General features: G+C 48.6%; 1 protein-coding gene across 5 annotated transcripts in view; it reads right to left on the reverse strand.

Moving 5' to 3' along the window:
• Positions 1–24,418, reverse strand: part of fus (epithelial splicing regulatory protein fusilli) — a 111,920-nt gene that overhangs the window by 24,036 nt on the left and 63,466 nt on the right. For all 5 annotated transcript variants that reach the window (XM_089579724.1, XM_089579723.1, XM_089579726.1 and 2 more), the window contains exons 4-9: positions 22,438–22,527; positions 21,731–21,785; positions 16,352–16,462; positions 5,167–5,342; positions 1,436–1,530; positions 442–687 (exon numbers count right to left, since the gene is read on the reverse strand). In XM_089579724.1, the coding sequence (XP_089435850.1) occupies positions 442–687; positions 1,436–1,530; positions 5,167–5,342; positions 16,352–16,462; positions 21,731–21,785; positions 22,438–22,527 (773 nt within the window). The remainder of the gene's footprint in view (positions 1–441; positions 688–1,435; positions 1,531–5,166; positions 5,343–16,351; positions 16,463–21,730; positions 21,786–22,437; positions 22,528–24,418) is intronic.

Here is a 24,418-nt window from a genome sequence, read left to right on the forward strand (position 1 = left end):
TTGCTGCTCGGAGTGGCGGAATGTTTCCTTCGTAGCTTGCTCCGCGGAAAGGGGAAAAAGGCGTGCACAAGCTCCCGATAGCAGCTCTAAGATGCTGCTCACAATCATAGCACAGGTCTTGCAGTAAACGCAACCGCGGAGTAAAACAACCGCCGGCTGCATTACTTCGCACAAAATAACAACATTTTTTTCTCTTCTGAGTAAGCATTGTCTCCGAGCACGAAGTATTTGCGCTTCAGTGAACACTCAACCCGATATGTCACCGAATATCAAGCTCTTCCAACACGGCTACCTTCCTGCGACGCAGTCGGCTTGGAAGGTAAATGGCAGTGGCCGCTCAGTGTTGCCAGTCGAATTCCGACCTTTGCGGTACTCTGAAATTTTTTCCAGTGACTCTAAACAGCACGTTCAGGCTGCGCCCTCTAGTGGCGTCGTGCTCACCTGCTGAACTTCTGCCGTGGTGCTGCGGAAGAGCTCGATGTAGCGCGAGCCTATAAGCTGCCGGTGCTTGTGGAGCGCGCGGCTGGCCACTTCCTCCGAATCGAAGAGCACGAACGCGTCGCCCGTGGCCCTGCCGTCCGGCTTGCGTACGAACAGCACGCCGTCCTCGTCGTCCATCACGGGGCAGCTCGTGTGGGGCTCCGAGCCGGCCTCGCTGCCGTCGCCAGACGACGCGAAGAACTCCACCTGCGACCACGCGCCGCTTGCCATGGGCTCGCCTTCTGTCAGGCCCGAGGCCTGCGCCTTAGCATGCGGGCGCTTTCGCCAAGAGCCGCGTGCGGGCGTCGCGCTGGCCTCCAGAACGATGCCCGTACCACGAAAGGATAGGGAACGCCTGCTTATAACAAGTACAGAGCTCCTCAAGTCTTTTGGGTGCGGTTCGTGACTGGCCTTTTTTGTTGGCTATTGCGGTTGACCGTCACTCGTGTGCCAGTCAGTCAGGCAGTGCGTTAGAGGAGTTATGTGGTAGAAGCTTATACTTTTCTGTCTGTAGCGTAGCGATTTTATTTTTTCGGAGCCTCAGGGTGTCGGAGAGGATTTAAGAGCGGGTGCGACCCAGAGCGAGGGTTTCTTTGTGAGAAGACTACAGTGAACACAGTTTTCTTAAACGAAGAAATTTAAACACACTGTGAATATACGCCATTGATTCGGGCCAGGAGTACAAGGGCTGAGTTCTTTCTGGCTTCTAGGGGCGCGTCTGAGGCGAAGCTGTTTCTCACAGCCAGCAGGCTGATGTGGATGTGCTTCTGCGTGGAGAAGCAAATCGCTTTCTGAATACATCGCACGCTGTAGGCGTCAGTTTTTAGCGCGGCACGCTCCTGACTGGTCTGCAACGGTCTTCACGCCGCCGATGCGAAGATAGTCTTTGAGTGAGGTGGCCAGGTTTCCCACCAATAAAATGTCATGCAGTCGATTGCAAAACAGACATGCTTACCACTTGCTTAGCCGTGCAGTCGTAAGGTAGCCCACGCATGCGCACGATGACTTGTCCGCCTCGGGACAAGAAGGAATGTGCTTCGTTGTTGTTGCCTGCGAATGTGACAGACCGCGAGAGAGAACTTCCTTCTTCGACTGTTGCTGCTGTTGTCCTGAAGGGATATATGGCGCATACCCACTGCGGGGGATTGGCCAAGACACACGCTGACTCAATGTCCCTATGGTGGTTGATGATTTACCATCATTTAGGAAAGACTTAAGAGTGCAAAAATACGAACACGGACGTAGTGAGAGAACGGGACGAGGGAACGGGAACAGCGCTAATCACTACGTCTGTGTTCGTATTTTTGTGCTGCTATGTCTTTCCTAAATATGCAACACGCCCAGCTACAAGTACTCCACATTTGCCATCATCATCGTCCTCGGCATCATTTATTATTACTATTATTAATGGAGCAACGCTCCAGAGAGACAGAACGAAGAGAGGAACGAAGCTTTATGCGACAGGAGTCGCAGCTATTAAAAAATATTAGATATAAGCTTAATGGCTTAGCGCATTAATCAGCGACAGCTGATTGCATTAGCGGTCGAGGCGTCTGGAGTGGCAGGCCCATCTTGACGTTTCAGAGGCGACGGCCGGTTAGGCCTCTGACAGGCCCCTTTTTGGCGTCTATATACGCTCACGTGCATACATACTCCGCCTTCTTCCGCTTGCGGTTTGATCGTGTTCCCGGTACACCCTGTCCAGGGCCTGCTTGCACGAAGCAAATAGTCTAGTTCCCAGTGTTTTCTTATTCGCATTCTACACCCTCCGATGGTTTTGAGGAAAGGAAAGGCGCATAACTCGCTCCCTGGGTCAGTGGACACCTCAATCGCGCTGGGATGTAACGATAGTGTGATGTCGGTAAATTGAGGCAGTTACGCGCCTTTCCTTTTCTCAAAACCAACGGAGGGTTTAGACTCCGATGGTGCTGAAGAAAGGAAAGGCGCATTAACTAGCTTCCTACGTCAGTGGACATCTCTATCGCTATCATGTGACGAAATCATGTCACAACACGCAGCGCGGGTCGATACCAGTTACAATGGCCAAGGGGTCTAAGGCATCTGAGAATGAAGCTACACCGTTGGCTCCGGCACTGATTCAAATCCCGCCTGGGGCTGAAGTTGTCTTTTCTGCTGGCTACCGTTGTGGTGGAAAAGTCAGGGAAGTTTTCGAATGAGTTCGTCTAGAGGTTCGGCCTCAGGTTCACCGCGATTTCCGGACGATGTTCACCTGAATTTGCGGGGTACGGGAGACAAAAGCATTTCATGCTTAAAAGGAGGCGAAGTGTAAGAAAGCAGTTGAAATACTGGGAGAAAGGGCGGCACGACAGACGATAGGAAAAAAAAAACTGATCATTGTCCTTCGGCATGAAGATATGCCACACTAAGGCGCACTCATCATGCCAAACTGAACAGAACATAAGCAATTAAAAGATGCAAAACAAAAATATATAATACAAAGACAGCCAGCACAAAGCATGGGATATATATGTGGTGCGCTTGCGGATGTCTATTACACAAAATGAACATCAGCGGTAATGCTATAAGCGGCAGTCTAAAGCACACGCCTTCTAATTAATGAGCTAGATTTCACAGACAGACTGGAAACAACAGAATCGTTAGTCACGCAGTTATACGCATATCACACTGCTGCCGACACAGCTCAGACTGCTCGGGTTAGACTCTGCACCGCTTGTCAGACATACGGAGGAATGTAAGAAAAGATGAAGAAATGGCTGATGACGTTGATACGCCGTGCAAACAATCGATCAAGGAAACTTCATTAGGCAGACTGCAGTCAGAGGAGGGAGGGGGTGGGGGGTGGGGGTGCAAGGGGTTCATGTACGAGGGAACAGTAGATAACTAGTGGAATGAGCTTGAATTTCTTGCGATCCAACAACACCCGACGATATTACGCCGATAGCTTTAGTGTCTTATAGTACGACTGGGACGACTCAACGGCCGGTGTGCTGAGAGTACCTAAGTGTGCTCGGCAAAATTATCGCAAAATTCAAGCGCCGCTGACGGAACAGGCCAGCCAGAGAGAATTTGAAGCTGTACTGCTTTCCTGGCGTGACGCTAGCGTCAGGACTACGTGCCACTGAGGCATGACTCGCGGTAACGAAAAGCCGTCGTTCAACGTGATTCAGTGTGCGCGTAATTAATACTGTTATTGTCGCCAACATTTCGAAGCACACAAAAATGGGAAGAGAGGAAGGAAAGAGCCAGGATCACAAATGCCATCATCAAGGTGCCGACAGAAAAACAGAGAAGTCAGATCAAACTTTTCCTGTTTGGCAGGTTTCAGTCGCTAACAGCGGCCTTTTAGTGAATGCTGCCGAAAACAGCACTGCTGAAGAGCAGCAACCTCAACGAAGAAGCTTATGTGTTGCGAGTAAACGTAACTCTGCCATATAAGGCAGCTTCGAGCTGAGAAGTAGCCGTCGAACTTCCTGTAATGACAAACGTCTTGAAGGGAGCGACATCGTGGCGCGCGTCAGCAAATGGGAGCGCGTGGACAGGTGTAACTTATTGCGAATGGTGATCTTGTGATTGTCTCAAATGCTTCTGGACGCAGAACGTTATAAACACATCAATTGCGAAACCCCATACAAGCTCCATTTTTTCAAATCCACATCGTGGAAGGGACCAAAGCAGGAGCTTAACTGGTTATCACACCCCTTTCTGCATTCATATGAACTGGTCAGAGCCGCTAGTACATAAAGAAAACGTACCGCGCCACAGATACATCTGACTACGCAGCTTCCAACCGGCATCGCCGCTTTCTAAGTTCGAGAAAATGGCCGAATTTTTAATCCGGAGTTTCATAACAGCAGTGTTCAGTTAACCTGGAATAGCCTACAAAGTTGTGGCCAATCAACTGTGGTGCACAAAATGCGCTTTTGTGCCTTTCTTTTTTTTTTAATAAAAAAGAAGTGTTAAACAAGTGCACCTGAACTGTCCAGGAGCACGTTATTCGGTGAGATTTCACCAGTAAGCACACTGCCAGGTGGTTCTGCTAAGAAATTACAAAATAATTAAGACTGCCGCTTAAATTTACCACGCAAGGTGTTGCTAGCCACCGCCTCGATTCAAAGGAGATGCCGTGTAAATAAAATCCACCCATCTCTTATTCCTCTCGTGTCACGCGACGCCACTGAGCTCAGCGTGCACCAGCAGCAATGAATGGCCGATCTGAGAGAGAAAAAAATAACGCCTGAGCGAGAAAATCAGGACAGACGGCGAAAGGCATTTCTGCTCGGATCTGTAGAGAAAGAGGCGTACCTCTATTCTCTGCACTTATCTCTCTAGTGGTAGCAGCAATCGGCGAACAAGATTAACCACTATCTACGGCCCGGGGGTGTTTCTGAGTATTGCTCTCCAAGTCCAGGCCTGTGCAATCGTCTCGGTGACGCGTAAAAGTCGGCCAGAAACAATGAAAGGACCAGGGAAAGAGAAGGGAGCGAATAATGGCCTCTTAGGTGTACGCCCTTGACCAACCCTTGACCAGACACAGGTCGGCAAAGCGGCGGACTGCGGAGCTCCTAATCGCGGCCGGACGAACTGGATGCAAGGGGAAAGGCTGGGCAAGGCGATCAACCGCAACAAGTGGCAGGGAACGAGTGCAAGAAGGAACTTTGAAAGACGCACAGGGTGGGAAAGGAATGAGCGGCTGGCTCCCTTTACCTCCGGCCACATTCACGAAGTCCTCGCCCGTGGCACGGTACACCTCGATGTACCGTTGGCCGATGTGGTGCTTGTGCCTTTTGAGCGCCATGTCCCGGTGCTCGCTGTTCTCGAAGCGGACCAGCGCCTCTCCGTTCCGCCGACCCTGCGGACTCAGGCAGAGCGCCACGCCTCCCCTGCACGGAGGAAAGGCAGCCCAAAAGTCAGCATCTCTGTCATCGTTACGCGATGCGAAAATCATCTCCGGCAGACACTGAGAGTGTGCAGTAATATCGGGGACAAGTCTCCAGGATGTGCAATGTTTTTTAGCGATCACATCACTCCACTATATCCACATCAAAGTCCGACTTTCACCACCACAAACTTGGTCTCGAGGCTCACAGCCGAAGAAATCGGCTTCGGCTACCGCCCACATGTACTGGAGACTTTTGCCCCAGATAGTTCCACGAAGCACAGCTCCAACTGTCACGGTTCCTGACTGACGGCATGCGAGTTTCACGTAGTTTATAATGGCTGATTATGGGGGGAAAAAATGTGTGGATTATGACCATGACCATTTCACAACAGCCCGAATCTAAATATTGACTGGCGCATAACCTCTGCCCCTATATCTTTTGTGTGTGTGGTGCCTTGAAAGGAAGCCTTAAAGCTGAGCCAAACTAACAGGCTATTCTACACTGTTTCTGATGCAGCGCGGCCGCTTGGGACCTTGATGTAGGCGGCGCATACTGCTCTCACAATGACCAACGAGAGTAAGTGGGCAGAACCATTCTTAAAGCAGCAGCGTTACTGAAGCATCGATATTTTCTAAAAGGAAGCGGCGCTGAGGATGTTCTTGGCAGCAATATATGTTACATTTGATTTCCTAATTATTGATCAACTTCAAACGAAATGAAGCTGACAAGCCAATCTTCCTTGGACATCAGAGTATAAAATATGTGACAGAAAAAAAATGACATGGAAAATACAGATTACGCGTTTTTTTTTAACTGAATGACCTCGCTGTTGAAGCCGTTGTAGAAGCACGTTAGACCGGGAAGCTTGCGTGTAGGGTTTTAGCGATTGCTGAACAAAAACACTCATCGTAATGAACTTAATATAGCTACACAATGGAGAAATTAGTGAACGTGTCTTGTTAAATGAAATAATTCGTTGTTTAACGCTTTTTACGGCCCAATCTCGGGAGGCGTGCAGCAACTAACTCAGTGCGGACCTGCTCTGCAGTGCTCGGAGACTGCCTGTAGTGAAAAAAAGAAAAACGGGGGGGGGGGGGGGGGGGGGGGGGGGGGGGTTAACGTTCCCTATATACACGGCAATGAATCTGCTGCACAACACCTAAGCACAAGGGCTACCAATTTGCGCAGGAATACAATACGCAATGAGCACTGTGCTCTCAACAACAAATGCACCTCCACTGGGAAGAACCATAGTATGCCAAAGGGTTCAAGTGAGAACACTTTTCAAAGAATGCCATACCGACAATACACGCGTAGCTCTGTTCTATGCTTAGTTCAGGTGCTAAAGCAGACATGAGTTCTAGAATAACTCGTTTTTTTTTAATGAATAAATAGAGAGACATAAACCACTGTACCTTCGATTAGTGAATGAAGGAGACAAAAATGAAAAAAGGAAGAAAGTTGCTGTCGACAAACTTAATCGAAGATAGTAATATGGGCATGCAGCTCCTTCACTGCGCTGTTCAGCTCTGTTTCGGAAGTAAGGAAACGGTTACATTGCTGCGACACAGCTGCAAACCAGATCAGACGCCAGTGGATTATCACACACACGAATTTTCTGTTCATTTTAGGAAGTCTCCGAGTCCGAACAATGAAGCCAACGCCAACAAAATGCTCCCGGGGAAGGAACTTTCGACGCATTGTGTTCGCCTACATACTCTGTACTCTAGTCATACTTGCAAGATGATGTGCTGCACCAGTTAGCGCAGGCTGGACACACAGCTGCTCCTCAAATTGCTCACTGACACAGGAATATTCAACGACTCCCAACGTACAGCAACTGGGTGGTGAAATCCATAGCTTAGTCAGCGGGAATATAACGACATGCATCCACTAGGCTGTGCGTCTAATTACTAAGACTGATTTTCCCTTGCCCTTATATTACACTCCCTGTTTGCTCTAAGCTTGGCGTATATAACACAGAGAAAAGAGGAGGGTTGGGGCGGGGGAGGGGCAGTAAGCAATGCGCTCACTTTTTGGAACCAACGCTGCTGAGCAGGAGGCAAGCGTGCGAAATTGTATCAAACAAGTATACCTTATCTATTTAATTCCTTATCGCAATATATCAGCATTGATACTATAAGATAATAGCTTAACAATAGCGCTGACAAGCTCGTATCAAAGAGAACAGTCGGCACGCTTCTACAGGATTCACTACTTGAAGTTATTATTCTGCATAAGTTCAAGTAGCGGATTCCAAGATACCACTAAGATCACATACGAAATGCAAGGGACTCTCGTCTGAACGGTTCGTTCTTTTTTTGAAATCGTCAATTACGAAGCACCTCTGACACCTAACACGCCGGGCTAAACTTACGAGCATTTTGTAAGTTCTTCATAAAATGAGTAGTTGCTGAGCTTGGCGATCACTCGATTAGACACGCAAATCAGACACGCGAATTTAACCGTGCCTTCCACTCTCTCGCAGTGGGCCTAAGACATGGACTTAAACCCCGAGGTACAAACCTCGCATGAGCCACTTAGTGCGCAAATAATTTTCCGAATCGTATCTGCAAATGCCACGAGCAGCCGGATAAAGGCTTGCGGATCGTTCCAGCTGTTGCCCTTCAGTGCGCCGCACACTTGAACTCTCCCCGTGTCCGGCCTTGACTGCCCGCCGATGTCTCGCCAGGACGAGACGCAATTCTGCAGTACACAGACACGCGGAGTCCCTATCTGCGCGGTGGGGAGGACCCTCGGTGCAGCCTCGTCTCCACGCAACCACCGGGGGACCACGCGGCCGCCCCGGCTCTCGCGAGGCTGCCGCTCGCACGACTCAGACCGCGGAAACACGTGCAATTTGAGAGACTGCGTATGCGGAGCCTCCGGTTTTCAATGTCCGCGATACGCCGCATGTCCCGACAGACTTGCGTGACCGATGCACTAACCGGGAGTTCTCAGTCCTCCTCACTATTCATACGCCATCGAATACCTCCTGCCGAGGAGCCAAGCGTCGACGCTGCATTTTTCAGCGACATGCACGGAAAGCGGTACACGGAGGAGAGTGTTCTACACTCGGCATCGCGCGGAGGACCGGGTGGGTTCCCGAGTGCAGCGACGCGGGAATAGATGCGGCCCAACCTTTGGCTGAATGGCATCCCAGGCGCCAGGTGGTCCGAACAGGGTGCCAACCTTTGGGTCGAGGGCCCAAAGCCGGCCTGGTGGGAGCCACGTCGCAGCGACCTCGGCGAGCACGCTTATCCGGCTGCTGGTCCGCCCCTCGGAGCGGGCGGCGGCAATTGACGCGTCGAGCCGCGCGCGTGGGCCGCGGGGAGAGCACTATCGCGCGCGGACGCCTTCCAAGTCCCGATAGCGACGAATAAAAAAGAAAATAGTTGTACGGGAGGAGGAGGAGGATGCTGCGATAAGCACGCGCCTCTCGCTATGTCTCCTATTTTATTTAATACATATAATCTACGCTTCCCCTTTCTCACCTAGCGCCGGCACGATAGAAAGCGCTGACAGAAGACGCTCCACTAAGACCAAGGACCCCACTCTTTGACGGACACGCAGAGACCGAAAAAAAAACTGCATACACGGGGAGCTCCGCAGTGCGCGTCAATATCAGCAGCTACTCCATCCCTGGCCGCAGTGCTGCGGCCGCAACCCTCGCGGGCCCGGTATCATGCACGCTGATAACGGACCAATGCGCGCGAGAACTACTCCATCGGTGGTCTTGAGTGGAGCCGCCACGGGACAGAATAATGGCGCGTAATGCGACACACACTCATCAAAACAGAAAGACACGGCGCCCTTGCCGTGCTTCGCAGAAATTGGGAGACATGCCGGAAAGCGGAACGGAAAGGGCATGACACCAGAAAACCGAACTGCACAATGTCTCCTTCGCTCAGAGTTGCGGAATAGATCTTGCAAGCGTGCAACGAGCCCTTCCTTGGACACGTCTTCTAAGCACACGTGGGCGAGCACCGCTTGACGTTTCTCTAGCTCAAGAGGCATTGGTATTTATCTCACCGCGCTCGCGCGCGCGTGGGTGTGTGTGTTTGTGAGAGAGAGAGCGTCGAACTTCACTTTTCAGCCACATGGAGTAGCAAGTGATTCTTACTGTCAAGCAGGGGTGGATTCAGAATTTTATGGGGGTGATGGTGGGGTATGGAAGTGGTCGCCTCCTCCGAAACGAAAAATTTTGCGTAGTAAATCCACGCCAAACCACATTCGCCCCCCCCCCCCCCCCCCTCAAAAAAAAAAGAAATCGAAGAAATGAGTGGCTCAGATGGAACCGGCCCCACAAAGAGTGACCTATGAATCCACCCCTGTTGTAAAGGTAACCTTTCTCCAACAATAATCGTTGTCTATACCTCTCTCTCTGCGACAGTTCTCTCATTCCGGCTGTCCAGGGTGCGATCATCTGCGTGCTCGCTCAGTGAACTCATGTGTTCGTAAAATACGACCTCGGGAGCACAACGTTCCAATGCAGATGGTGTAAACACGGGCGGAGAATGTGAATGGTTCGTCTTTTGACACTGCGCGCTCTGAAATGAAGTAATGAAACTCGTTTGAACATCCCAATACAACAGATCATTTCCTGGGAGGTCGGGCCCGACTTTGACAAAAAGAAAAAATCTTTTCCTGTCTCTTCTATAGCGGCCCGTCAGCACCGTATCGCTAAGCAGCCGATAAACGACGCGGTGTTAGCTTAGCGCGATGTTTTTTAACAGCATGCCAACTTACTCGACATAAAACTGCACTAACCTTTACACGGCTGCACGCTACGTAGAGTCGGCAGAAAAAGTCTACGAGATTTAGGCGTGCGAAAAATTTCGGCGTAGTGCCGCGAACAAATCATCTGAAATGCCTGCGAACATGAGGGAACGCGCATGGTCCATTCGCTAGCAACAGTGTCCCTAAAATGGCATGGGAATGGGTCGCTAAGCAGCACTACAACAAATTCCTTCCAGAGCACACGCATCCCGTAAGCTTTTAGTGCCGACTGTACGACGTTAGCACGCATATCCTTTCCCTCATGGTGAGGCTCTGGGACCGCGTTTCACAAATGCTCTTTTCTCGATTCATTATTTTGTCCGTTTATGAGCGGCAGCTCCAGCCCGTGTACGTCAGGGCAACACCCGCAAACACGACCAAGCGACGCTCCAAATTAAAGGGACCATGAAAAGAATTAAAAGCCACTTGTAAATGTTAGAAGTGATGCTCAGAAGCATTGACACCAAGTATGAGTCTTCTGAACTGAGCTGGCAATTTATTATGAATTTTTAAAAATCGTGTTTTTTTAAAATTCGCGGGCCGCTTAAACCAAAATCGGAAAAACAGACGTCACTAGTCCCATGACGTCGGCAGGCCACCACACGCTGTCATTCGCTAGAGCCGCGGCAGCTTCGACGTCACGGGCACACTTCCGGTAGCGGTGAAAATCGTCTGCTCGAGCTGCCGCGCGACCCCCTCGGGCAAGCGCGAGCGAGGGCATTGCCTTCGCGCATATGGTTTTAATTTACCTCTGCCGCCTCTTTCTGTCGCGAGTTCGGGAGCCACTCGCAGTGCCTTTTTCGACCGCCCAAGATGAATGCGCCTTGCTGTGTCGTCGGCTGCAAACCCAATGACTGGCGAGGTGTTGAACTAAGGCATGTTATTCCTAGAGACGTGCGTGAGCGAGCAGCCTGGATGGAGCGCATCGGACTGCCAACGTCGCACGCCCGCCGAAGACTCCGCGTTTGCGGTCGACACTTCGCACCTGACGCTTACTACTATAACCCAGCGCTCGTTCGACAGTCAGGCATGAATGTCAAGCACCTGAAGCTTCGACCGAAGTCGCTGCCGACACTGTTTCTTCCCGCCGGGAAGGTGAGTTTCCAGCTTACAGCGATCGGTATGAACGTTTACACGATATGATCTGCGATGGAAGGCAATTTTATCTACGAGAACTTAAAAAAAGGTGCCGCATTTACTTCGGGCACAGAACGAATTCGAAGCGTTAGCTGTCGCGGAGGGCCTTGGCCTGACGGCTACGTACTGCTGCGGTTCACATTCGGCTGCTGCTTCGACATGCAGACTCGGTCCCGACCTTCTTTCACTCTCCCGTCCGTTTTACGATCGTAATACCGTATGTTCTATGTGTTCTAAGTCGGGAGCGCGATTTTGCGATCCCGCAGCCGGGTGTCCAACATCATTCGACAGCTAGGCTCAGTATATGCACGGTGTTTCACGCCAAGACTTGGCAGCATCGGTGTGACGGCCGAACCAGCGCACAAAAAAAATAAAACATTGTGTGAGCCGGGAACAGGTCCGGGTCCATTCTGCCAACTAGCAAAGAAACCCGACGCGCGCCGCAATCCAAGAAAGCGCCGAGACCGGAGAGACGCTGCCGACGCACGCTGCTCCTCGGGAGTGCGACAACCGGAAGTTGTAAACCGAACGTCAGCGAATGACGTTTTCATGGGCGGAGCCCAGTCCCGGAGCTGTTTTCTTTATTTTTTCTTGGTGCCCCGCGCGTACGAGTTGAGGGGGGAGATGAGGAGGGTGATTTTTAATCGCCTATAACTTCGTTGTTATTGATGCTAGCTCAAAAATTCTTGCGCTGGAGTGACGAGTGATGGACTGCTTATCTTTACATAATCTCAATTAATTTGTTTCATAGTCCCTTTAAGGGAAATCAAAGAGCAACTGATGAGAGGAGAGTCCCGGTAACTAACTGCCTCACTCAGAGTGGAACTGCGCGTTGTTAGGGGACGAAGAAAGCGAAAGAGAAGGGAGGAACAAGAGTGGGGAAACGTAACAACATAAACAAAAAAAATGTATGAGGTTGGATGGGCGGCTCCACCCTTCGTGTGCTTCGGGTCCATGGTGATCCGATACACCAGACGCCCGCGAACTGCAGACGCCCTTGCTGGGAAATTTGAGCGCTGGGCATGGTGCGAAATAATGTTTTCGTCCCCTCGCTCACCCAACTCATACCCGGCAATCAACATGCCCTCACATGGCTCAACCTACCACTAGTAACTGAGTAACCAAAAACATAACTCAAGCGTACCTAGGCTCACCAAAACGGACAACGAGGTAATTTCAGAGTCATTCAGTAGTTTCCAAAAAGGTATAATGAAGGACTCTGGTAGTTCAGTGCATGACTTCAACTGGCTTGACGCAATTTCAGTTTTGTCTCTTCACCTCGAGGAGCAAGTTTGTCTGAAAAAAGTTGAGCAGCTTGCCGGCTGCGCCCTTTGCACTCAGTGCAGATGACTCTTCAGGCTATAATTTTCCTCGTGGGAGGGAACAGCGCGAAACAAAACGACGGACAAAGGAAGAGGACACGAAGACAGCGCTCGTCTTCGTGTCCTCTTCCTTTGTCCGTCGTTTTGTTTCGCGCTGTTCCCTCCCACGATGTATCAGTACAAACTCGCCCAGTTATCCATCCTTCTTCAATATAATTTTCCTCTCCAACTATCAGATCTTTAAATATTTGTAACTATAATTGGTGTTACAAAATGTCGTGTTCTGGCGATAAGATATCAACATTTAAAACATTTCGAATGCTCTTTCGTCAGGCAAATGATTAATTTTTTTTTGGTTCAGTAGTGAGTGCCGCACGATACTACGGCACAGGGGCCTAGCTGAGGAAGTAGCAGAGAATAAGACGCTATTGGATTTAGTAGAAAAGACGGCGGCTAAGTGAGGGCAGACGTTGATCTACTCCAAAAGTTGTGGCAGGCAGGCACGGATCAAGACTCTGGGAATTAAAAAAAGATCTGCAACGCATGGAGAAAGGTGCTCATGCATCTTGCCAACGATGAGCAGAGATTTCAAGAGAAAGTTCCCTCCAGCATTAAACAAAGATACGACATTTTGTGGTTGATTTAGAGGCTTCAGAAAGGAGGTTCCTATCTTAATACACTGGAAGGAAGAAATGGTTTTGTGCTTAAGCCACAAAACCAATTCAGAGAAGAGAGAAAGAGGGATATGTGGATGAAACTCGACTTCAAAACAAGTTTAAATTGGTAACTGCTGGATGCCCAGTTTTAATTTTTGCATGCAAGAAACAAACGAAAATAGCGAAATTTCGGTACACTATGATTTCAGTCTTAATGAACTGCAGCTGCGCAATAAAGCAAATACTACAAAAAATACACATTAAAAACGTCCAAGGGAAACAAAATAAACGAGTAAATTTCATTCTATGTGGTGCCGTCATTTTATGAATAAGGCTTTTTCTCCAAAATTCACATAAGAAAAGTAACACCTTTATCCACAGTGTAACCAAGGGTGTCAGCATCATCCGTTTTAAAGGCTCCACTGAATGTTGTTCATAAAATCTTCGCATCTGTTTTGCATAGTTACAGAGATGAAACGTCAAAAAACATTTAAAGAAACGTTAGCCTTTTGACAATTTACATGAACATTTGAAGGTCTGAATACAATTGTGCTTGCGCATCTGTCACTAGAAGTAATTTTATTTTATTTCAAAGCAACAAGTTTCTTCTCCGGTTGCCAATGAGGGAACTGCACCCATACCCCGCAATTCTGGACAAGCTCATTGTTTCAACAGGAAGTTGTTTATGAGCGCAGTTTTTTCACATATCATACGATTTCACTATAACATTCAATATATCCGCAGCTCTCCCTTCGGCAGGCTTGCATTTTTTTTTTGTTATTAACGTTTTTGCTTCCGCCAAAAACGTTCGCCGTTGGTTTTCTATGGCAGTCTCAACTACTCGATGCGAGCGATGGACAAATTTTAAAAGAAAGATTTTGCTACGCATCGGAAGAATAGACCATTAGCTTCAATATTTCCATGCCACTACCTTGCAATACTCAAGACAGCCTCACAATTAAAGTTAATGTCTAAGAATTCTTGACCTGTCCCATTCCTCAGAATAGAAAACCAAGAGCTGTTTGCGAGTTTTAAGGTGGACCGGACCCACATTCGTGCCAATTAAAGCGTAACTGTCTGCAATGAAAGACCGAACGCGAAACACAGCGGGCGCTTAGCATAGCACAGACGATGCCGTTATTTCCCGTGGTCAGAGTTTAGTGGTCTCTTCAATAATAGCAATGAGCAGCAATTCGTGCTGGTACCGGACCAGCATTTGCTTTAATACTTCTTACCCCTGGGTACAACAGGTTGCTTGAAATAATCAGATCTTCTGCAGAAATTCAGCTGTAAAAACAAACTAAAACTGCAAGAACTAGCGATGAACAGTGCTTCCCTCACCGTAGCCGTACAGGATCTTTTTTCAAACCCCCATGACTCAACTAGTGCCTTTCAAATGTTACGCAGAACGAGCTAAGGTCGCCTCGATAAGCTACGAATTCGTGAGCAAAAAGTAATCGAATTGTTAAACCTGGAAAGCGCAATAAAAACAACGGACAACAGAAAGAGACAGACACACGAGCGCTTCGTGTGTCTGTCTCTTTCTGTTGTCCGTTGTTTTTATTGCGCTTTCCAGGTTTAACATGTCTAACCAACTCGCCCAAACGCAGCCATTATTGAAGTAATCGAAGAGTTCTCGCGCATTTACCATGAAAGATGGGCTCTCGCATAATTACCCATGAGCCGCCACTAAGCCACACGCAGTGGACGTAGCATGTAGATGAAAGATTCCTAGGTACGTGAATTATGATGGCGCCAAGTGCACATCGAGGCTATATTGCGAACGTCGTGAACAAGCACTGCTTAGAACCGCAATGTTTCCTGAAATCATGCTATGGTACCTGAACGACTACACGCAGATTCATGAGCACACCAATGGCAGAAGAAAATGACCTGGCCGTGAATTTTGTTGTCGTCGAAATAAGCCGCGCTGAGATAGTAACATTTTCTCATTACGTGTTACAAATGAAAACTTGCGGTTTACCAAACGCCATTAGGGGGTGAGGTTGCAGATAACTGCGTAACATCTGCAATACCACCCTGCCTGAAATAGATAAGCGCAGTGACAGACGAAATGATGAAATTAAAACTTGTGTGGATTAAAAAGTAGCTGAAATACACGAAATTCTTTATAATCAAAATCTTCTTACCTAGATGAAAGTATAGCCATATGATTTTAAACTGTGCTTATGATCGTTCAAGTCAGTCCTTGGGCACATGCATAAAACTGCTATAGTAAAATCCTGGTTAACCTATATCAGTAAATTTCCTAGCTCAGTTCGGTACTTCGGCCAAGACATATGGATATAATTTTTCGACTTTAGCTGCTTCTTGGGGTACTGTTCTAACCGCTCAAGAAAATAAAAGAATTCATAAGCACTAGAGTTAGTTGAAGTGGTACGAATAGAGTTAGTTGAAGTTGAAGCTGACCATGACAATATAACGTGATGAAGTTAGATATCAAAAAAGAAATAAATTGTGTATGACCGAAGTAGCTGGCCTAGTTACAATGCCTAGTTATCTTTCACCTGAGACTTCTCCGAGGCAATGAAGAATAACCACAAGGAGGCCATAACGGACAAGCGGCAGCGCGTCAGGTGGGCCGATTAGATAGGGAAATTTGCGGGGATAAGGTGGCGGGCCGGGGTTGGACGGGGTTAATGGCAGGTCTTGCATTGAGATGATGAGGAGGAGTCACAAACATCTGCAAGCAGTTTACTTCAGTATCAGTTTCACCTTTCCATGACTGGAAACGAAAACACCGTCGTTCGAACTTCGGCAAGCGGGCTTCCCAACACGTCTCGATGGTCTCGAGAAAAATAAGCCCCTTTAAGCTTCAAGCAAAACCAGCGTGTGAATGTGAGTAGCGGTGCCTTGATTCTCGCTCGTGGAAGCCGGAGCCCACCACCCACAGCGCTTCTAACTGCGCCAGGGACGTCTTAGTTGTGGCGACAAAGGCGTGCGGGGAAGCCAGCTTGCAAAATTTCGCATATGTGGTCCAATATGGTCTCACTATGAACGGAGTGTGAGGAATTGTGCAAGTGCCAGCGCACTCGGTGGCTGGTCCAATACAGCGCGAACAGGCAGAAAGAGTGTGAAACGCGGCACAGCTCACTTGACAATGTTGAGACCACTGAAGAACTTGGCGATGTCCTGGTCCGATGACTGCCATGGTAGACCCCTCGCCCTCACCACTGTGTTGCTGTCCACCACGTCGGTTTTGCTGCTGCACGCGCGCACAGAGACGTGGAAGGAAGCGTCAGCACTATATACTCCCGTGACTGGTCAGTCACGCGGCAGCACAGGCGTCACAGAAAATTTCACCCAGAGATGTGTGAGCCTCGCAATGTCGGGGCTGCAAACTTTTCATACCATTGCGGAGCCGAGTTGGCCATCAACGGCAGCCGCCACCAGTTACCCATCTCCAAATCTACTGCATTTGACGCGCACAGGACGTATCTGCGACCACCCGTACACATACTTCAAGGAGAGCACTTTATGGCGGTTGAAACGCGCTCTCGGAAATCACAGTAGCAGGCCTTAAAAAGTTCTCAACACTACTTGATGTCTCGGTGGCATAACGTCTCGCTGGCTGGTCAACACGCACGACCAGCTTTACGCGGATGAGGCAGCTGATTATTCGTAGCCATGCCAACATAGTAGGTTCCAAGAGGAACGAATTGTGTACCGCACAACGTTTTGAGTCACAACGACGCATACGCAGTGCTTTGTCGCTCCCTATTCTTCTCTTCCTTGATTTTTTTTCTTTACAATATGCTATTCATGCATTGCTTCGAAACTACAGGGAAGTGTGGTTAACGCATATAATCCGACGCCCACCTGTCATGAAAACTACGGACAAGTGCCGACACGAAAGTCCAGTGGGCATATATCGGTAGAACGGTAACTGATCAAGGCCCACTTTTTTAATAACGTGGCCTCGCATAAATTACGGAACCCGCAGTTGCGTACTGCACTCCCCTCCAACAGAGAGAAATGCAAAATCGCATTTGTCGCCCTGCTACAAGCACGCAGCGAGCGTCAAAAAGGCCATAGGATAGTCCATTTTATCTGTGAGAAGAGCACCTATGCCAAAACGGAACGGAAAAAGACTTTCTGTTGTGAGCGCTGCAAACCTGTACGCAGACGAAATGATTTTTACTGAAACAGCTTAAGCCTAGCGTGTCGAGCACTCTTTGAGAAGAAATTAGGAGATCGGCTAGGTAGACGACAGCTTTAACAACAGCTGACACTGCGTGAGAAAGGTCTATTTGGTGACAATAGAAGCATTTTATGCTGTCAAAAGGGCCGACGCATCGGAAACAGCGATCATTTTCAAGCTACAATTTAATTAAGGCTAGGGTTAGGGGAAAGTTATGATTTTTGAACAATTTCAGGCGCTGGGTATAACTACTATAATTCTTTGTGCTGCATGAAGAACTTCGAAAGTCTTCTACACATACACTCAGGGAGGGCGACAAAAATTTCTGCAGATAGCCATTGTCCAGTTTATCTTTCTCACGTTCCTGACTACTAGCTGTATGCATATGCTGCGCAAGTTACAAATTTCGGCGTATTTTTCCGAATCGAACGAGGCTTAATAATAAACGATATTCGCATGTTTGCTTTTTTTTTTAATCAGGTGGCACAAAGCGCATTCGCAGAACACAGTGCTTTTCGCGCTGCTATCGACATCACGAGCGAATTGAATTGTCCTCAGTTGTTCGGTGTACGCAATACAGCGTACCATAGTTATCCAGTTGATTAAAAAAAATCAATTCAACTCTAACTGTGGAAACGACTTCGCTATGAGTGAATCCCACCCCGCAGTGTTGCAGGTGGTTCTTCCGAGACTGGGGGCTCGTCAATGATCGCCCGCAGCGGCCCAGCTAATCACTGCAGCTAATCACTGCAGCTAATCAAGGTGAAAGCGAAGGCGCCGGCCGGGCACTAGACGATCTTACGCATGAAAAGCTTCCCGAATCCTCACTCTGCTTATGAATGAAACTGCATATTTTCGCGCGCAGTTCCATCTTCCGACTGCTGAGGGTATTTGTTTTTGGTTTTTGCTGTACAAAATACGGCACCGACGCCAGCATTTTCCACACGATGCCTCAACGTCTCAATTAACTGGAAGTAGCCGAATTTATCACAAAAAACTTTGGAGCCAGTGGCAGCATCGAGATTCCCACAGTGCACCGTGTTATAGCGTAAGCAATGGTCTACAGTTTTCATTTTTTTTATTATTGGTTGTCGGCTACATAAATATGGTCGCTCATGTGCAGAAAGCAGCCCAGCGAGCAACATGGGGAGGCCCAGGATGTAAAGGTCTATAGCACAATGCACATCCTTCGTGTGTGCAGTCTATAGACCCCCCTCGCCAGCAAACGGTAAGTGTGACGCACCTTAACCCTATATACCGGCTGCTTCACCTAAGATGATTTTTTTTTTTTTTTTAAATCTCTGCCTCTCCCATAAACGAGAGTAGAGTAAGCATGAAATGTTTACGGGCCTAATGTCATCTCGGTGGACACCCGAACCGCACCGTACAGGAAGGGAGGAACGCCACCACCCGTTCAGCGCGATGCCTTGCCATTTGAACGCAAGGTGTTTTGAGGAAAGGAAATGGCGCAGTAATTCTCTGCCATCTCGGTGGACACCCGAACCGCACCGTAAAGGAAGGGAGGAACGCCACCACCCGTTCGGCGCGATGCCTTGCCCTTTGAACGCAGCGCTTATCCCCCGGATCACGTATGACAACGAAGTGTAACGTGGCATTTATGTGCTTTTTGCACGCCTTATTAGAAATCGGAAATTATAATTCCGTGCATTATCAAACGCACAGCTCCACTGATATCTTGATAAATATTGAGAAGGCACTGGCAGCAGTTATTTTTTGTCTCGTTTGGAGACCAACCGGTGCTTGCATTTCGGTCGCGTAGGAGGGCTTAGAGAGTCTCGTTAAATCTCGTTAAGTCTCGTACGGTGCCCGGATGTTCTCGTTTCAGAACCCGGATGACTGGAATTCAGTGCCCGGATGAGTGGATTTCAATGCCCGGATGAGTGTATTTCAGTGCCCGGATGAGTGAATTTCAGTGCCCGGATGAGTGGATTTCAGTGCCCGGATGACGGGAATTCAGTGCCCGGATGACGGGAATTCAGTGCCCGGATGAGTGGATTTCAGTGCCCGGATGATGGCTCTAGGTCTCGGCGTGACGTCACCACACTGCCGACAACGGGGGCTAAAAGCATTTCATGCTTAAAAGGCTTTCTTGAGTTACAAGAGCGCTTTCTTTTTCGGCATAGCATTGTCAGCAATGCAGTGCATTAGAATACAGCTAAGACGTGCTGACTAGTAGTCTGGTTAACTAATACTGACTAGTTAACTTTTAACTATTACCGTTAGTCTCCTTATTTATTGACAGGCGTGTAGCCTACCGTAAGTAATATCCATGTCAATTTTTATAATCTTGAAAACGCAGTCATGCTCCGCTCTGTGGCCCAACAAATTTTGGCTGTTTCGACGAGTTATGTGCACTGGAGGGGTTGCTTTGCCTGCAAGCTTCTCGAGAGAGCAAGTATTCTGGTCGCAGACAGCGCGAAGGGTAAATGCGTTTTCTAAATTCTAAGGACTGATATGGATATTACTTACGGTGGGCTACGCGCTTCTTAATATATACGGAGACTAACAGTAATAGTTATAAGTTAACTACTCAGTATTAGTTAATCAGCCTATTAGATAGCACGACTTCGCTGTAGTCTGATGCGCTACACCGGTGACATTGCTATGCCGAGAAAAGCACTCTTCTAACTCAAAAAGACGATTTTTAAAACTGCAGTACCTTAGGTGAAACACCTGGTATACACACCGGGTGTTTCAGGGAAGCCAGCCACTATTTTTAAAAATAGGGTTTTTGAGGTAAAGAGAGGCCTTTTGCGGCATAGCACTACTACTGTTGGCGGACGTCAGAAAACAGGCGAATCATGTTAATTAGTAAAGTGATTAACTAAATTCTAATAGTACAGATAGGCACTTGATTGCAATTAGAAGTTTGTAGTCGGCCGTTAGTAATAGCCATATCACTTTTTAGAATTTTGAAAACGCGATTACCCTCGCTGCTATAGCTCAACTAATTTGGGTCATTTCTCGCCCAAATTATTTTAATAGTTAATTTTTTAACTGTTAGAGTTGGCTGTTTGGTTGCAATAAGGTTGTAATTAGAGGTTTGTAGTTGGCTGTTAGTAAAGGCGACACCAGCTTTTGGAATACCAAGACAAGCGATTTACGACGGTGCTGTAGCTCAACAAACTATGCCCCTTTCTCGCGCGATTCGAAAATCCCGAGCCCGCAGTGAGCGCTCAGCGACGTCCATCAAATCGCGTCATTCCGTGGAGCAGGCGCCACGTTACCTTTTCTGGCACGTCCGAGATGCGGCGCTCACCGCTGCTCGCTGCTAGTGTTCCTGTACGCGCTCTCACAGGGAGCAGAGTTGCGCGAGGGTCCGCCATTACGTCCCAAACTCTGCGGGAAAGCCACTTCTCGCGTGGCAGGGGCCACAGGAGAAGGCGGTTTGAAGTCACCCCTCCTCCTCATGGTGGTGACTATACAATACCCTCTCAGTCGGATAACAGACTGCGCACAAGATGAGAGCGACAGGCCCTCTACGGCTCATACATTGGGTATGAGCCGACACGAAATGGAACATTTTACGTCACCGAAATCATATGATCGCCAAAGAAACGCTGCCATGTGGTTCGGCCATTACGAGCGGCGAGGTTGGAAAACAGTCGCGCAACTCTGCTCCCTACGGGAGCATGTATAGGAAGACTACTCGCTGCTCTCGCTACGCCAGCCGAGGCATGGCAGAAAGGTCACGTGGCACCTGCTCCATGGAGTGACGCGATTTGAAAGTCATCGCTGAGCGCTTACAGCGAGCGCTGGATTCTTTAACTGCGCGAGAAAGGGAAATCGTTTCCTGAGCTACAGCACCGACAGAAAATGCGTTTTTTGATATTCCGAAAGCTGATATGGTCTTTACTAAAATCCAGGTACAAATCTCTAATTAATACCAGTCACCATACTCTAATAGTACAAAAAGTCCACTTTCAAAAATTTACTTACCCAGATTACTAGTTAAAGCTATTCACCGATTTCACGGTGTACGTCAGCACTGGCATTATTATGCCGCAAAAGCCATTTTTTAAAGATCAGTAGCGGGCTTCCCTGAAACACCTGGTAGATGCAAGTCATTATTTCGCAGTTCAACTGCAGTGCCTTTTGTGTGTGTTTCTAGATTACCCAGAGAATTCCTGGCGCTATGCTGCAGCATTAGGCGCCAGTTTCGCTCATTTTAGTTTTCGGTAGTCTCACACAAAGTTGTGCTACGCAAACAATTTTTTCCCCTAAAAAGTTCTTCGAAAGCGCAGGAACAAATATTTTTCAGAGAACACAGGCCATTTTGTACGTGATTCTTAAGTGTATGAAGGTACTTACCATATTCCAGATTCTAGCCTCTGAGATATTTCTTCCGGTTCTGTAAACTTGTGCCCTGCAGAAAATAGGCGCCAGTGAATGTAGAAAGAGCATCCGAAGTATTGAAAAAGCGGAAATAAACTCCGCGGGAACAAAGTCAACCACTGGACCTCACAGCCTCCTAGCCTTCTAGGCTGTACAGGCACTAATATAAACGCATTCGACATTGCCTATCCTCACCCTGACGTAGTTCCCCAAATTGCCTCAGAAAAAATAAGCGTACTATACTGCAACAGCATTACGCAACAAAGAGCGTGAGTGTTATACAAACCTCGTAGCTGCATGCCTCCACGAACCATGCAAGAACTTCGCGCGGCTGACAGTTGCTGCAAGACTGATATCTACGGTATACATACCAAGCAGGACATGTAATACTGAAAGTTTTCTGCAAGGCCTCGAACGTTAAGCCGGTTTCTGATCGTAATTGGCCGCCGACCTGCAGCCGCGACTGTCCAGCGAATCACGGGACACTATATATAGCGCGCAAAAAGACGTGCAGAAACAGCCAAGTCCGGCCCAAACGCGCATTACTCTTATAGTGTTTCGAATTGCAGATCCTCCAAGAAGAATCGATGCAATATGGGCATTATTTGCTATTAACATGACGGTTTATTTTCTTAGTGTTTCTTGCAAAACAGTAGCAAGCATTTATGTGATTCAACACTTACCATCCATGTTAAGCCTTAAGATCACCTTGGCCATATCTTGTACATGACGAGTGACGATTTCCGCCGATGCATCAGGTTCCAAGGAAAGGTCTAAGAGTTGGATCCAAGTCAAGCATAAAAGCTGAAAGCATTTTGCGGTACAACACGAAAAAAAAAAACAGCAGAAATAAAACTCGGAGAAAAATATTTCATTGTATATAACTTGTCAGCTGAGTAAGGTAAATTGTGTCCGTTTCCCGCATAAAGCTGGCTCTGGATGCAACGCTTAAGCATGAGCCAAAATCATATGCAGCCTATTCAGTTCGGCCTAGGCCCGCCGCGGTGGCTGAGCGGTTACGACGCTCGGCTGCTGACCCGAAAGACGCGAGTTCGATCCCGGCCGCGGCGGCCGAATTTCGATGGAGGTGAAATTCTAGGGGCCCGTGTGCTGTGCGATGTCAGTGCACGTTAAAGAACCCCAGGTGGTCGAAATTTCCGGAGCCCTCCACTACGGCGTCCCTCGTAGCCCGAGTCGCTTTGGAACGTTAGCACTGCAAAACCAAACCAGTTCGGCCTAGTAGTAGGCACGAACGGCCAACAGGAGTAACTGACAGTCGACACGAAAAGAGATAAGGAGGTACCGTTTACTGATAAAGAGGAAATGGCGACTACAAACAGTACGGTATCCATCACCTGGCTCCTTTAATTTTGTGGCCCATTTTAAGTAAAATAAATATCATAAGCGCTTCAGCGTTCACAAGGGGTAAAATCTAAAGGCTTACACCGCTACTCCAGCTATATTTTCGCAAGAAAAAGACAGCGGAAACATGTCCTATCTCCGAACATGAAATTATAAGGGCATAAACGAAAAGTGGAAAAGGATTACCGCCACTTGGCCCCGAAAGGAACCAAGGAAAAAGAAACTTGCAACTAAGACAACTTTTGTACGAAGGTGAAATGAAGAAATAAGAATGATCAATACAATTATACTTTAAACGTGCATCAGGATTATAGCGCTAAGCGGATTCGCATGCTTAAATTACGTATTGCATGCTATGTGGAACAACATTCGTCGTGAATTATTTATTTTGCCAACAAGACCTCGTGCTGGCTACATCATCAGCTGGTTCTGATACTCCAAGGAACGTCCTGTACCAAGAATGGTTTACTCAAATAAAATTTTTGACTCCATCTAGGTCATACCTAAGCGACAGATATCCCACCCACTGGCCCTGCTCGAACTCCCTATCCCTACTCCCTATCCCTACTCGCAGCTGATTTTTAGTCCTACTTTTCCTCGCGATGAACTGATCCGTTTGTAAGAAAAAAGCGCTTCAAATCAGGTCGGCTCTGGCCCGCCTTCTTGGCGCGTGGCCGTACAGCTCTAAGTCGAGCAACGGGTTGCGATAACTTCACATACGCCTTTACACTTCCTGCACGACAGAGTTAAGCGCCTGTGTACGCAGCATGCGTAACCTTCTCCGAAGTGTTACGCTTGCTGTACTAAGCACACCAGGACTGTCGTCCGCCATTACGTAGGGCGGCGTGTGCACCACGGGGTTCGCTCTCGCGGTGCACACATGCTCGGCGCGCACCCACGCCGTCGCGTCTCGTCGCCCCGAAGGAAGCGGAACCGTCGCCGCATCACGTCGCCGGCGCTTGCCGAGCAGGTCCGCACCGGGTTCCGGCCATTCCGGTTTCTTCCTGGCACCCTTTCCTGGGCCGTTCCGCAGTCGAGCCCATCCAAGGGCAATTTCGCCGGCGGCGGCGAGAAGCCAGGAGGAAGCTAGGCTAGGAGCAATGACCTTATTCTCGTGCGCGCACCGATAGCAGGATCAACTGGCCAATCGGGCGGCCCACGGGCGCCAGAGTTTTACCCCCCACCACCATCACCTCGGACGCCCCGCTCACCACGCGGTCGTCCTCGGTCGCGTCGAGCCGCCGACCGCTCCATCGCCGCCGCCGCCGAATCGCGGTTATCCCCGCCGCCGTGAAGCAGCAC

Source organism: Amblyomma mixtum, chromosome 3 (assembly GCF_055824585.1).
Source record: "Amblyomma mixtum isolate Tamu chromosome 3, ASM5582458v1, whole genome shotgun sequence".
Lineage (NCBI taxonomy): Eukaryota > Metazoa > Arthropoda > Arachnida > Ixodida > Ixodidae > Amblyomma > Amblyomma mixtum.